Source organism: Astatotilapia calliptera, chromosome 23, assembly GCF_900246225.1.
Source record: "Astatotilapia calliptera chromosome 23, fAstCal1.2, whole genome shotgun sequence".
NCBI lineage: Eukaryota > Metazoa > Chordata > Actinopteri > Cichliformes > Cichlidae > Astatotilapia > Astatotilapia calliptera.
The window spans coordinates 18,784,367-18,799,415 of record NC_039323.1 but is presented as its reverse complement, the minus strand read 5'-3'; the positions used below and the strand labels follow the sequence as shown (position 1 = coordinate 18,799,415).

The following is a 15,049-nucleotide window of genomic DNA, read 5'->3' as shown; positions in this document are numbered from 1 at the left end:
GATTAAGAGACTGGAATTTGTTTTTTCAAAAGCATTTTAATTTACACATTTCAAATACAAATATTATTCATGACTTAACGTTTGTGAAGTTCAGCAGCAGAAAGTTTCAATTTTGTGTTTTTGTTGTGACCATTTGGAAAAAAGAAACTGAAAGTAGGACAAGAGACTCATCGCAAAACTGATTTATGTTCAAAGTTTTCAGTCTTTAGGGAGGGCAGCTGTTAATAAGAAGAAAACAAAAAACGTTACAAGTGAACAAGAACAGGTGAATCGGTTTCAGATGGTGGCGATCTGTTAGCGAGCTTCTGGATATTGTCTCACTTGGGGAGTCATGGCTAACTTCTCGATCACCTCCAGCCTCATTCGGATCCAGCTCAGGTAACGAGACAGTTTGCTGAACACCAAACCACCGCCGCTGGCCTCACACTCAGACGGTGATGAGATTAGCAGCCCAGTCAGGAACACTGTGCCTTGCTCTACTGTGGCTACAGGCGACCCTGGCATCAGCCCGCCACATGGCCTGTTGCTGGTTTCTAAATTTGACCTGCTGACCCCATGCGAGGACTCAAAATTCAGAGCTTTTGAAGTGTGGTTGTAGCTTGCTGTTTTATTCAGCAGCCTGAGGTTAGTGTTTTTGTTTTGGGTTTGATTCTGGAGCCTATTCACCGTGCGCCCTTGAAGCCTTCCCTGGACTCCAATCTGGTTCCCTAAAGATCTGTTTTGATGCCTGTGGCCTCTCTTTGGAATCTCAAGGTGTACATTAGGGTGTCTCTGAGCTCCTGGGCTCTCTTGTGTTTCATTTTGGTACTTTAATGGTTCATTTTGCTTCCTCATGCAGAACATTTTGTTGCTTAGTGGATGTGGGATGTTCAGCTCACGGCGACAATCGTCCAGCGTCATATAGACCAGTTTCTGGTTCTTGCTGATTTCCCAACTCTCTGTAATCCCAGTCCTCCCAGAATGCATCAGGACATTCTCGCTGAAGTCTTTGGTGGGCAAACAGAGGTGGATGAGGCTGGGGCTAAAGGTCATGGAGTCAGCTAGCTCGAGGAGGACGAGGTCATTTTCATGGTGACCTTTATGATAACCGTTGTGAAGGTACATCGCTTTGACGGTGAAGAGCATCCTCTGTTTCTCTGGGAGACAAAGGAAATTAGTTAAGAAATGAATTGATCCACACTGTGTGAAATCAATATTTGGTCCCCTGCTGAATTTGTAACTTTGCTCACTTATCAAGAAAATAATAATTTTGCAATAACTTAATTTTAATGGATAGAGAAAGAACTGCATGATGTAAATGAAAAGTGTAGTGCACACCAGTGCCTTTTACTCAGCAGTGTGCACACAGCGCTCTGCAGCTCAAAAAATGAATTAATAACAGATAAACGTCTCAAAGTACAGCCACAGCCAAAGATTTTTATATGAATGAATGCAGCTGGTATGATGGTTAGAACTTTTGCATCACAGCAAAAAAGTCCTGAGTTCAACTGGCCGGGCCTCTCTGTGTGGAGTTTGTGTGGGGTCTCTCCAAGTACTCCGGGCTCCTCCCACAGACCAAAGACATGCAGCTAGTGGGGTTATGTTAACTGATTATTCAAAATTGCCCACAGGTGTGAATGTTAGTGTGAATGCTTGTGTGGCTCACTGTGTTAGCCCTGCGACAGACTGGCGACCTGTCCAGAGTGTACCCTGCCTTTCGCCCTATGGTAGCTGGGATAGCTGGTAGTCAACCATCAATTTCTGATGGACAGCTTTGGCTTTTGAAACCTTTTGAATCAATTTGTCTTCATCTGATCTGAAATATAGTTTCTAGAGTGAAACAAAGATGTAAAACCTGTCCATACACTGCATTAATTTGTCAGTATGTCAATGGCTTATTCAGGGTTTAATGTGTGTAAGGGCTAGTTCTTCCACTTTTTGGTTTGGGTTTAATATCGTCTTCAGTGATTTGAACATTTGATAGAACTGAATCCATGTTTTGTTTTTTGTTTTTTAATTGGGCAAATTGTCTGTGAGCACATCCTGTTTGCAGCCTGAAATATATATACAGTACAAATACTTCCAATACGTTTTTCTGACAATTTTTTACTTTCACTCCCTACAATTTTAACGTCCAACTGATGTGTCAGGAGTTAAAGTGCGATTCTTTTCCCCACACTGAGCCAATTACAACTGATTTTAGGTTTCCCCACCTGGTTAATCTGAGTTTAATCCCTGACCATACTTTCCTTTTAAAGCCACCCTCTGCAATACATGCAACAGAAAATAGAAACATGTATTTTTACATTTTCCTCTGCTGATGTTGCACTTACATTTATTAGAATAAAAATTTAGACTAAAATAAAGTTTTTCTGGCCCTACTGACAATATTTTATTAATACTTTATTAAAGCACATGGTTCAGTGAGCTTTGCACAAAAGAACGCCCTCCAAAAAGCTACTTTTACTTTTTTTTCTTAGAGTACATTTCAGAGCTGCCCCTTTTTCACTTTTACTTGATTAAAGAAGCTGAATCAATACTTCTACTTTTACATGAGTATTTTTCAACACTAGTGTTTGTACTTCTACTTAAGTACAGGATGTCTGTTCTTTTGCAAACTCTGACTAACAGAAGCTAATTTAAAAACAGTAAAATTTAAAATGTAATGACGTGACTTTTTTTAGATTTTTATTCTGAATGGATGAGAAATTGATGTCTATACGTCATCCTTTCTATATTTTAATTTAGTAGTAGTTATTATAGTGTTATCATGGTGTGATAACAATAATTGTGATAGCATTTTCTTACCAGCAAGCACATAGAGGTTGGAGGGTTTTGGTTCTGAGTCCTGATAGAGGCAGCGGGCAGAGGTAAGGATGGACCGCTGACCCAGCACCACACCACTGCACAACTTCTGCAGTGTGCTGTTCAGCAGAGACACCTGGTGGCAGTATACAGACAATTTATTTATTATTCTGGTTTTATTTAGACTGACACCACAGTACCAGAGGATCTTACCTGCCAGGGACAGTTACCATGGTGACACGTGGAAAGAGTTTCCTCAGGAAGTCTTCCACAGGGAAACTCGACTGTGGAAACAAAGACAACAATAAAACTTCATCTCACCAGTTTGAACTGGTCTCATAAAGTCTAGTGTTTTTTCGGAGCATCCAACCTTCTGGCAGACAGCTCCGTCCGTCACTGTGCAGCTTGAATCCAGACATGCAGGAGCATCGGAAGGACTCGTAGGTCACTGTGCATAGCTGATGACAAGCAGTCGGACTCTCAGTCGGACACTTAGATATCTCTAAGATAGATTTGGAAAACAAATCATTTTTTTATACGTGATGGTCTGATATTTCTTAATTCCCATTAGTGCATCATGAGTTTTGATCTCCCGTCCTTTTACGGAGGTGTGGCCAGACCTGCTGTTTTGGTTTGCTGTGCTGTGGACGACCTTATAGTCTGTAATGGCTCATCCTGTACTTTCAATTCACAGACTGGACCGTAGTAAGGGGCGTTGCAGGAGCAGGTAAACCCCCGCACATTGTGAGTGCAGTTCCCTCCATTCAGACAGGGACTCTGCAAGCAGTGGTTTCCACCTCCAAAGACCAAAAACAGAAACTGCTAGTGTTTAGTAAACTAATAAATGTTTATATTTTTGCTGTGAAACTATTAAATCAAATATTTACATTTAAAATAATACATTTGATGACAGTAAATCAACAAAAATATTATTAAAATACATTCTAAACACATTTTAATTATCAAACTGCAGTTTCTAGTTGGAAAATAAATGTTTTTTTTTAAATTTATTTTATTTCATTAATTAATCAAATGTAGTTTAGCTGAAAGTAGATACTCACCAGAGTAAACAGCCCAGAATGTGATCTACACACAAACAAAAAACATTAGAATCCGAGAGGAATTAAGCAATGCTCTTTTTGTTTTGTTTTTTCTCCTTTTTCTATGTATGTTTAAAGATGATCATTAAACTAAATTTTCAAATATGACATAAACAGGCTCTGGATTAAGACGGCAGCTCTGGGTGCATCCCAAGGAGCAATTAAAAAGAAACAGAGAACATCAAATGTAACACAGACATAAAAAAAAAATGCAAATCAAAAATGAGTAGGTGGTCTTTTAATGAGCCAGAACCCTAAAGAATCAGAACCTAAAACATATTGTTTTAGTCTGTGTTTACTGGAATCTAAAAGTAAAAACACAGGTGTAGAAATGAGTGCAAAAGCTCCCTTTTTTAATTTAACTAACCGTCCTTCGGGTGTCTTCAAAGTACTCGCGAGCCTCTTCAAAGTTGCACTGCTCCTCGTAGCACTCCCGCTCCAAGTTGCCCTGTAGGATCTCCTCTAAAATGAACGAGTTGGCCCGTTTAGGGCGCAGGAACACGGCGTGAGCCTCAGGAGCTGAACGAAACACTGAAAACACAAGAGCACTGAAAAGGCTGGAGGCTCCGATATGTTAGGTTACCGTGTCATAAATAATAAGGTGTCTGTTGCTGAAACAAAAAACAGTAACATTAAGAGGAAAACAAATAAATGATTTAGAAACTACGTGATGATTATGGATGTCACAGTTAATTTGCCCAATTTTGTCAGTTATTATGTGTTGGTATTCTTCTGTATTATGATTTATGTTCTGATTCTTTAGTTGTGCTGTTTTGACTATTATTATAGGTGTTGTTCAGTGTCAAGTTTGCATCTTGGTGATTTGTTTCTTGTTTCCTGTTTTACTTTGAAGGTCCACGTCTTATGTGCAGTGAGTCTAGTTGTGCTTCCCCCTGTCTCGTTAGGCCTAATTTCTCCCAGCTGTGTCTCCCTCCTGTTTCCTGTTTTGTGATTACTCCTCTGTGTATATAGGTCCTGTGTTTTCCTTTGCTCTCTGTTGTGCTGTACCCTCAGATTTGCCTGTGTTCTAGTTATAGCTTTCACAGTTTGGCTTCTGTTTCATGCCAGCAACAAAGCTGAGGTTTTTGTGTTTGCCATTTTGTTTCCACGAGTCCTGCTCTTGGGTCCTCATCCCTGCCTGCCGCACACAGAGCCCTGGCAGTCTCAGCTTCTTTAGCTGAGGGTAAAACAGTTTGATGAGCATAAAAGTTGATGGAAATGTGATTTCCAAAGGCTATTACATGTAGACTTCAGCTAATAACTAATAGAGTTTCAGGGGAGAACAAAAAATAAGAAAATCGTCAGGTCATGTCCGTAAGAAATAGGAAAAACGGGCCTCTGGATGTCTGGAGTTTTGATCTCCTCCACACCTGCTTCACGCCCTGGAGGACGGGGCTGTGGCCCCCCCACACCCTCTAGCAGATTATTACATGAAGGAACCTTTTAAAAAAAACAAAAAACAAGCGCGTCCATGCTCACAGGTGTACACACGGGTGATCACACCCACAAACTACACCCTTTTTGGCTCCTACCTCAAAGCACACTGTGTTCTGTTGATCTTATGTGCTGCACAATAATGTTTAACATTTAGTATTTACTGTCATATTCCCATATATCATTGTGATGTTGTTTATTCTATTACTCTTGTTCTCTTCTGCTTGCTTTCTTTTTTCTTTCTCAGCAGGTGATCCAGGTGATTGATATATGCATTTTTTTTCTCTGCCCGTTCTGTTGGTTTTTGTCTTTTGCCCTTCTCCCCCGTCCCTCTTCTCAGCTGTTTCTCTTTCCCTCTTTCTTTCTCCCCTTCTTTCCCCCAGTCAAGTCTGTCCCATATTCAGTAAGTGAAAATGAAATAAACAATAAAAGGTGAATCAAATGGACCATTACGGCAAGGCTGGGATGGTCAGTTTGGTAAAGTAAATCCGTTGGGCATCTTTCTTTGCCTTTAGACAACAATTCTGATGGCAAAAGAGCCAAACGGGACAGGCCAAAAAAAAAAAAAAAAAAAAAAGAAATAGGAAAAACGTCATGCATCTGAATATGAATAGTGTGCCAGAATCAGTCAGGGTTTGGCCTTCCCAGAGCCCGGACCTCAACATTATTGAAGCAGTGTGGGACCATGTTGACAGAGAACAGAGCAAAAGGCAGAAACATCCAAAGTAGAGCTTTTAATGTCCTTTGAGAAAACTGGAGAACTATTCCTGAAGATGACTTAAAGGAAAGACAAGAAAGCTGCCGAAGAGAGTTCAGACTGTGCTGAAGAATGAATGTTCTTGTTATAATTGTAAAAGTCACAATATTAATGGATTCTTTTATATTATTTAAGGTAGTACCTATATTCTATATTTTTAACCATTAAGTAACCAAAGTTATAATAATAATGTAGCAAGCTGTCATTGTGACACGATTAGAGCTAATTGTGTCATGACTGTACTGACAGTAAAAATGTTGTTAAATTCTGTGCCAACTTGGAGTATTTTTATACCACTTGAATGTTTTTGTCAATCAACTAAGGAACAACAATAACACAGCAACAGGTCAAAGGTCACTCTCTTACCTTTTCCTTGACTGGAGACCTGAAGGAAACATTGAAGAAGGCAGAACAGGAGAAGAGACGCTGACATGATGCTGACCGCCATGACACTGACTGCACTGCTGACACACACAGACACACAAACACACACGTCTGCACACACATATATACACACTAGTGACTCACAACAGCAGTACAAACCTCACAGAAATTGTATCATGTTTTTAACAGTCTGTTAAACGGAGTTCATTTATATCTGTCCTGAAATAAACTAAGATGTCAGTCTGGTCCCAGGTCATTTTACTGGTGTGCTTTTTTATGTACAGATAAATATCCAGTCATTATAAAACTATTTGTTTTTTTTTATTCACATGATTCTCTAAAGAGTTAAAAGACAGCACAAGTTTCACTAAACGCTCTGTTCTTGACGTGGACTCTGGCCTTTCTGTTCAAACCACACAAAACAAACTAAAGGTCCGACCTCTGAACGATCAACAGGTCTGTTTGCCTGAGGTAAACGAGGATAGATTTCATCACAAATGTTTATCATCTAGTATATCTGGTACATCTGGTAATAAGTTTATAAGGGTTACAACTTAAAATTTTATTCAAGAAAATAACAGTTTTCCTCAGCAAAAACACCAATGTTATCGAAAATAAACTAGCTTTTTATGACATTTGCAACTTCATTTTCCTCCAGCAGAGTCACTGGAGAGATCTTTAAATTTCTATTTAGGACATAACAGTTAAGTTTAAGCAATTTGATCTTGTTACTTACCATCTAGTAATGCTTGTTTTGTTAGAGTAGTGATTACTTGAAACGTAAAAACATGTATCAGTTCAATTCTGTTTATCTTTATAGTGCAAAATCCCAACAGTTATCGCAAGGCACTAGTAAGGTAAAGACCAGACCCTACAATAACACAGAGAAAACCCAACATTTCAAAAGCCTCCTTTAAGCAAACACTTGGCAACAGTGGAAAGGAAAAACTCTCTTTTAACAGGAGGAAAACATCTGTTTAACCAGTTGGGCATGAGAGGAGGGAGACAGAACAAAAAGAAACACTAAGGTAGAAAGCCAGAGTTTAAGAATAACTAATGATTAAATGCAAAGTGTATAATGTGCAAAATGAGTGAAAATGATGAGTGAAGAAAAAATAGTGCATCATAGGAAGCCCCCAGCTCACTCAGGGTCACCCGATCCAACCATAACCTTTGTCAAATAATAAAGTTTTAAGCCTAATCTTTAAAATAGAGATAGTGTCTGTCTCCTGAATCCAAACTGGAAGCTGTTCCACGGAAGAGGGGCCTAAAAACTGAAGACCCTGCCTCCATTTATATTTTTAAATATCCCAGGGACCACAAGTAAGCATGCAGTCTGCTATCTAGGTGCTTTAATGGAGTGATAGGGTGCTATGAGGTAATTAAGATAAGATGGGGCCTGAACTGATGAGCTAGTTCTCCAAAAGTTGATTCTGGTCATCTGGATGTATTTTCAGTGGAAGAACCATTTCATCACTCATCCAAGTGACTTCTTCAGTCTCAGCTGACTGCAGGCTGAAATCACAGCATTGTAAGATGGCAAAAGATGTACCCTTAGGCCCCCTCCTCGATTCAGAGATAGTCTTTCCCTTTTCTTTCGCCATCTTACAATGCTGTGATTGCAGCCATTCCCCAACTCTCTGTGAATGGTACTCATGGCCATTGATCAGTGGGCTTTGATCAGTGGTTGTTGATCAATGGTCATGAGAATTTGTATAATTATGATGAAGGAACTGACCTCCCAGCTCATTGTTCTCTCACTGGTTCTCTCATTATGCAAATGTACTGTTTATAAGATTTGGGGAAACCTGTAGTCAGCTGAGACTGAAGAAGTCACTTGGATGAGTGACAAAACGTTTCTCCTACTGAAAACACTACATCCAGATCAACAGAATCAACTTTTGGAAATTTACTTACCTGGATGATTGAGCATGGATCAAGATGATCAGCTAGTTTTTCAGCATTACTCTGAGACAGGATGTTTTTAATTTTAGAGATGTTGCGCAAATGAAAGAAAGCAGCCCGACATTTTTGTTCAATATGCGCTTTTAAGAACATATTCTGATCAAAAACAACTCCAAGATTCCTCACAGTGTAACTGGAGGCCAAGGTAATTCCATTCAGAGTAAGTATCTGAGGACATATCATATTTCTAATATTTATACAGTTACCTCAGTTTCATTTGAATTTAGAAGCAGAAAAATGAGGTCATTCAGTAACTAATTTTTGTGTGTTATCTGGCTTCGTGGATAGTTGAGTATCATCTGCATAACAGTGAAAATGTATGCTATGCCTTCTAATGATATTTCCTAAGAGGGAGCATGTATAATGTGAAAAGAACTGGTTCTACCACGGAACCCTGTGGAACTCCATAATTATCCTCAGTGTGTTAAGAGGACTCTTCATTTACATGAAAAAAAAAATGAATGAGATGAGTCCACTGTCAGAGGCCATAGAGTTTTGTAACAAGTCACCAAAGCTGTTTCTTTACTCTGAAACCTGACCGAAACTCTTCAGATAAACTCTTTCTCTACAGAAGATTTTTTGTGCTGTTTTATAACAAGTCTTTCAAGATGTTTGGAGATGAAAGGAAGGTTGGAAAATAGCCCATAATTATGTAGGACAGCCAGATCTTTTTTGTTTGCTTTACTCAGAAAAACAAAAAGAAACAGAAAGTGTGATTTTAAGAGGACATCACACTTCAAACTATTGCTATATTATTGTTACATTGCTGGAAGTTTTTTCAAATTCAGCTCAAAAGCTCATTTCTGTCAGCAACTCATAAAGAATACATGGACACAGACATGCTTTCCATTCTCACTTTAATCATACTGACCAACAAAATTATTAAATCAAGTTTCAGTGGATATGGCATGTTAGTGACAGTTTGTCCCTTTAATGGAATCAGTCTGAACAGAAAGAGTTAAACAGGAATCTGTGAAAAAACTGGAACATCAAACGGAGATCAAGACCATACAAAGCCAAAAGTGAGGGAAGGTTGGACAGAAATTCATCTCAAGTCATGAATTTGAAACAAAAACAAAATATTGATGATACATAAACCAAATTAAAAATATAAAAGTTCCAGGAGTAGTACCCTGAGGAACCTCATAAACAATTATTGACTCTAATTCTCTCTGTCACAGGTGGGACTTGTAGCTCTTTTCTTACAAGGATAAACATTGTTTCTCTGAAGGGATTACGTGAGAGGCATAACTGTGAGTGTTGGTGGATGTTTACACATGTTTTACAGATAAAGCCTTTTTATTGCAAGATGCTGACTGCTGCCATTTGTGCCACTGTGCACCAGCTTCTTGATACCCTCATGGATCCATCGAATGTACCTGGACACCTGGGTGTAGAAGTTATACTTGCCCTTGCGTCCGCAGCCTTCGCCCCAACTCACAATGCCAGTGATGAAGTGGGTGTCATTATAACGTGTGATGTGTGGCCCACCGCCATCACCTTGGCAAGCATCCCTAGATTTGTAGCCAGCACAGAACATGCCATTAGTGACTAGAAACCGAGTGGACTTGATGCAGGTTTGACGGTCCACATGGGTTACAATGAGGCGCTTCATGATCATGGATGGAATCTGAGCCTCCCCAAGACGTCCAAAACCACTGACCACAGCTACTGGCTCCCGCATCAGGACCTGAGATTAAAGGTAACAAATTTATCCAGAGTGGCAGCTGTCTGTTTCTGATCCTGCATTTCTTTTATTTTGTCATGTAAACATGGCATAACTACAGCTATGTAGTAACTACAGGTCTTCAACTGGAGTAGACACCCAGATAATTAAATGTTTAAGCTTAATTTGTGGAAAACACAAAGGCCTTCTTTTAAGGTAGATAAAATAGAGCGACTGCTCTAGCTTGTGGGAAAGTCAACCCTCAAAGTATTTGACCATTGGCCAAGAAGAAATCAGATTTAGGAACCAACTACTTACAGATGTGGGATTTGCACTGTAGCATTTAAAGATTCTGTGGTGTTTCAAAGGTGCAACATACAATAAATGACATGTTTATATTCAACTGTTTGCCCGTCCCTGATTTTTTTTATTTATTGTTGGATCTTGTGTAGCACTTCTTGTGAGGGTGATATATAAACTAAATTTTACTTACTGACTTTTTTTTTAAAACCTTCTTGCACATTTGTCACATTCACATGTTTTAGATCATCAAGCAAATGTTAATATTAGTCAGATAGTTTTTAAATGATGATTTCATTTAAGAGAGTAGAAAAAAGCTATCCCAACCAATCTGACTCCCAAATGAATAACTGGATGTTCCATCCTTGGCAGCAAGAACTGTGAACAAACATTTGTGAAAAATGACAAAGGAGTTTTTCATATCACTGTGGAGAAATATTGTGTCACTCTTCTTTGCAGGATGGTTTTCAATCGCAAAGACTCAATTTATCTCAGATCTGGTGTCCACAATTACCCACAAGAATTAAAAAAAAAAATTGCACCAGTTTGATGAGTGCAATGTCATTATCGTAGATTTGCTCATTGTAGTTTCTGTGGGCGAGGACTGCTTCCACTTTGTGGTCAACTTCAGTACCTTCATTCACTGACCTGTCAAACTCACCTGAGTGCAGAGAAACAAACAAAACACTTTAATTACAACAGTCAAAACAAAAATGAATACATATATGACACCTACAAATCTGTGGTCACATCTGTGGTTTTTCTATGTATGCATTATTGTAGGGTCTGCCTTACAATATAAAGCGTCTTGAGGTGACTGTTGTTGTGATTTGGCGCTGCATAAATAAACTTGAATTGAATTGGACCTGTGCCAAAGAAATTACAGAAAATATTTATATAAAAGATTTATAAATTCTTATTAGGCAGACAGTCATCATTAAAATAAAACTTAAGCAGGTATTTTTGAATCTGAATGTGATGACCTAGAATTGTATGTGAAGGTTTGTAATTGGCTCATCAGACCTACCGAGCCTGACGTTGAAGTCATCTGACTGGTTTACACAGCTGGCAGCTGTCAGGATGATGTTTTCATTGAGTATTGTTCCTCCACAAAAAACTATTTCATTTTCATTGAAAAGGAGGGCCTAAGATATGAAAACAAACCATGCAAAATGAGACTGTTAAACCTGTCCAGAGTTGGAAGATGTGTGAGGATGACAAGCAATTCTATGAACTCTGTTAAAAAACAAAAAACTCACTTGAGAGTGATAGTCTGTATCTGATCAATGTTTTTAATGCAGCTTCATGTTGTGGGTATGTTCATGTGTGTCTCTACCTGCCATGGACATTCTCCTGGTGGACAATACCCTGACTGGCGATATGACTCATCTTCTATTTCAGACTCAATCAGACTTTCCAAAGTTGTCCAGGTCTTTGCTGTAATTTGGGTTCTGTTTTCAGCCACTAAATCGGACATTAAATCAGCATCCTGGATCGGCTCTGTGGAGTTTACACTGGTGTTAAGTGCAGTTATATTCCCCTCCATTGTTTTTGTCTGATGGTCCCTCAAAACTGTCTGCAGCCCTTTGGGGAGGATGAAACCACATCTGATGGTCTCTGCAAGAGTTTTATATAAATTAGACGTTGGATTTTGTCACCAGAAAGTTTAGTTTCACTTTTTATAGTTTCTAATGTCTGATCTGTGATGTATTTCACTGCTCTGCTATCAGAGTAAAAGACCAGGTAGATTCTTAAGACTCTCACCATTGAAATGGCAGGATTTTTTATCAGATGCCAGGAAGTACCCATCAGCACAGGAGCACTGAACACTTCCCTGGATCACATTGCAGAAATGTTCACAGCCGCCATTTTTGTTCTTACAGAGCTGAGGAAGAACTGCAAATACACAGACACTGTTAGGATTCTGCACTCCTCCTTGTGTGTGGCAGTTAAAGTGTTAACAATTCAGAGAGACTGTAGTTATGCTTAGCATCTGAACAAGCACCACATCACCAGTATCCCAGCTAGGATTAATCCTAGATACATATCTCTTTTCATGTACAATTTTCACCTATTTGAAAAACGTTACTGTGATTTCTGTCCAGTTTTGAAGACAGTTGGAGAAACTATACCAGAGCAAGGCTCTAGGCCCAGATAACATCAGCCCCAGTATTCTGAGGACCTGTGGTAGCTAAGTGTGTTACCGAGTCAAATTTATAACCTGAGACTGAAGCAGCAGGAAACAAATCCCATGTGATTCCTGTACTGAAGGAGCTTGTACTCTTTGTTATTGTGGGTCCTTTACCTTACAATATAAAGTGCATTGAGGCAACTGATGTTGCTATTTGGTACTATATGAATTGAAAGAAAAAAAGAAAAATTGGTACTGTCAGAGCTATCATGAAGGTAAGACTAGTCTAAACATCTGTTGACCCTCTGCAGTTTGTATACAGATCCAGTCAGATTGTCTGTCTGGTTGACGCCATCTACGCAAGTATTAATTGTATAAATGATGACTGTTACATGCGTATATTTGTTGTTTAAAATCCACGTTTTATAATTTAGTAATTAAATTACTTGGAACAAACAAAACTCTGGAGTTTACCACTTGGAAAGCCTATCGTTTTAGTTTAGTTTTAGGTTTGTTTTTCTTCATTTCTTTTCATTTGGCTTCTTATTTTTCTTTTCATTAATTAAGCAGATGTAGCTGAACATATAGTAGCTAATGTGAAATAAAACTCACCAGAGTAAACAGCCCAGAAGGTTTTCTACACACAAAAAAACAACAGTTAGAATTCAGGAGTCATTAAACAGGACTCTTTATTGTTTTTTCTGGGTTTTTTTCTAACATTTAAATGTAAAAAAAAACAAAAACTAATCTAATAACAAACATAAAAGCTCAGACTTGAGTCTGCAACTGAATTTCTAACTGTGTATCACGCACTCTAGTGGAATCTAAGAATGAAAATGCAGGTGTAGAAATGAGCTGAGTAGCTCCTTTTTAAATTTAACCAACTGTCTTCTGGGTGTCTTCAAAGTACTCGCGAGCCTCTTCAAAGTCGCACTGTTCCTCGTAGCACTCCCGCTCCAGGTTCCCCTGTCTGAACTCTTCCATAAATGTATTGGCCCGTTTGGGCCGCAGGAACACGGTGTTGGCCTCGGGAGCTGAACAAAACACTAAAAACACAAAAGTGTGAATTTACAGGTTGTTTCCTGTGGCACATTTAGTCACAACTGGAAGAACTGAGCAACTGAAAAACTGGAGGCTCTGCCATGTTAGGTTAACACATAATGAATAACTAAAACTAACTGAAGTGTTAAAAAGTTAACAGAGGATAAAAAATTAAATAATCAGTCATTTAATTTCTACTGGTGCTTTGACAGCTTTGATTATAGCTGTTATATATTCATTTTTGTCTACAGTACTTTTTCAAAAATCTTAAGCCACGCCTCTGCTTACCCACCAATGGCTCTGTCCTCCACTGCAAGATAACAATCTGCAACTCACCTTGACCTGTGCGGTCCCCAGTCATCCTCCTAGCCTCCCCATGGTATCATACAAACTCTAATAAAAGACTTAAAGCAAACCATTCCCTTTGGTCCAAGTTTGGCTTTTGCTCTTGAGACAGTTTATCAACAGTTGCACTGTTTAGTGGCATGACATGATCTATAGAAAATGCCAAAGATAACACAGTTTGACAGACATAAAATAGTATTATAGCACCAATGAGGTGATTCCCAAACAGCTATTAGCTCTTCAAATGTATTCTTAAAAAATGAAGACTGAACAGTGAAGGCCCAAATAAGATGTGGCAAATTTTAAAGAAATTACAAGAAAGCTGCCCAAGAGAGTTCAGACTGTGCTGAAGAATTTTACAATTCATAAAACGTGTGTTTGCACATGTAAATAAATTTGCTTACAAAGTGTAAAGAAATGAGCGGAAGTCTTTTTTGCACATTAGTGTACAAATTCATGAAGTCACTGTTTAAATGTGATTTGAATTAAGAAGATTAGACGTCATGATGTTAATGGATTAATTTATACTTTTAGTATAATTTAAATAAAATTTAATAATTGAATTTAATAACTATTTAATCATTATGTTTAAGGCTGCATTGGAGGTTACAATTTTTGTGTGTAATATTTTACTTAGCCATCCCCATTGTTTGTTTGTTTTTAACCACTAAGTTACTATAGAGATAATGATGCTATTTTGACACTGACTAAATATTGTCTGTTTGTTATAACCTATAACATTGGACACACAGCAATTTTTCTAATTATCACTACTGTAGTAACAGTAGCTGTAGTAACAGCAGGTTTTTATGCCACTTGAATATTTTTGTCAGTCAACTAAGGAACAACAATAACACAGCAACAGGTCAAAGGTCACTCTCTTACCTTTTCCTTGACTGAAGACCTGAAGGAAACATTGAAGAAGGCAGAACAGGAGAAGAGACGCAGACATGATGCTGACCGCCATGACACTGACTGCACTGCTGACACACACACACACGTCTGCACACACACACATACACACTAGTGACTCACAACAGCAGTATAAACCTCAGATATTGTATCATGTTTTTAACAGTCTGTTAAATGGAGTTCATTTATAACTGGCCTGAAATAAAGATGTCAGTCTGGTCCCAGGTTAT

General features: G+C 38.6%; 2 protein-coding genes across 2 annotated transcripts; both read right to left on the bottom strand.

The window, feature by feature from the left end:
- Window positions 1-16: 16 nt before the first annotated feature.
- Window positions 17-6,580, bottom strand: prozb (protein Z, vitamin K-dependent plasma glycoprotein b). Its single transcript, XM_026157524.1, has 8 exons — window positions 6,442-6,580; window positions 4,252-4,415; window positions 3,846-3,870; window positions 3,405-3,581; window positions 3,155-3,286; window positions 2,998-3,068; window positions 2,788-2,920; window positions 17-1,136 (listed from the first exon to the last, which is right to left on the bottom strand). Exons 1-8 carry the CDS (start codon window positions 6,521-6,523, stop codon window positions 295-297), a joined length of 1,626 nt encoding a protein of 541 aa, XP_026013309.1. The 5' UTR covers window positions 6,524-6,580; the 3' UTR covers window positions 17-294.
- A 2,687-nt stretch (window positions 6,581-9,267) lies between these two features.
- On the bottom strand, window positions 9,268-14,956 carry LOC113015910 (coagulation factor X-like). The gene is made up of 8 exons (XM_026158283.1): window positions 14,793-14,956; window positions 13,407-13,567; window positions 13,134-13,158; window positions 12,155-12,286; window positions 11,727-12,007; window positions 11,418-11,535; window positions 10,897-11,051; window positions 9,268-10,120 (listed from the first exon to the last, which is right to left on the bottom strand). Exons 1-8 carry the CDS (start codon window positions 14,923-14,925, stop codon window positions 9,707-9,709), a joined length of 1,419 nt encoding a protein of 472 aa, XP_026014068.1. The 5' UTR covers window positions 14,926-14,956; the 3' UTR covers window positions 9,268-9,706.
- Window positions 14,957-15,049: the final 93 nt, after the last annotated feature.

Coding starts and splice junctions, on each gene's coding strand:
- LOC113015910 (XM_026158283.1), bottom strand. CDS start 14,925: ATGTGTGTGTGTGCAGACGTGTGTGTGTGTGTCAGCAGTGCAGTCAGT. Junction 12,287..13,133: donor CTTCTGGGCTGTTTACTCTG/GTGAGTTTTATT, acceptor GTGTATTTGCAG/TTCTTCCTCAGCTCTGTAAG. Junction 11,052..11,417: donor TGACTTCAACGTCAGGCTCG/GTAGGTCTGATG, acceptor CTCTGCACTCAG/GTGAGTTTGACAGGTCAGTG.
- prozb (XM_026157524.1), bottom strand. CDS start 6,523: ATGGCGGTCAGCATCATGTCAGCGTCTCTTCTCCTGTTCTGCCTTCTT. Junction 4,416..6,441: donor GGTCTCCAGTCAAGGAAAAG/GTAAGAGAGTGA, acceptor TTGTGTTTTCAG/TGTTTCGTTCAGCTCCTGAG. Junction 3,069..3,154: donor ACGGAGCTGTCTGCCAGAAG/GTTGGATGCTCC, acceptor TTGTTTCCACAG/TCGAGTTTCCCTGTGGAAGA.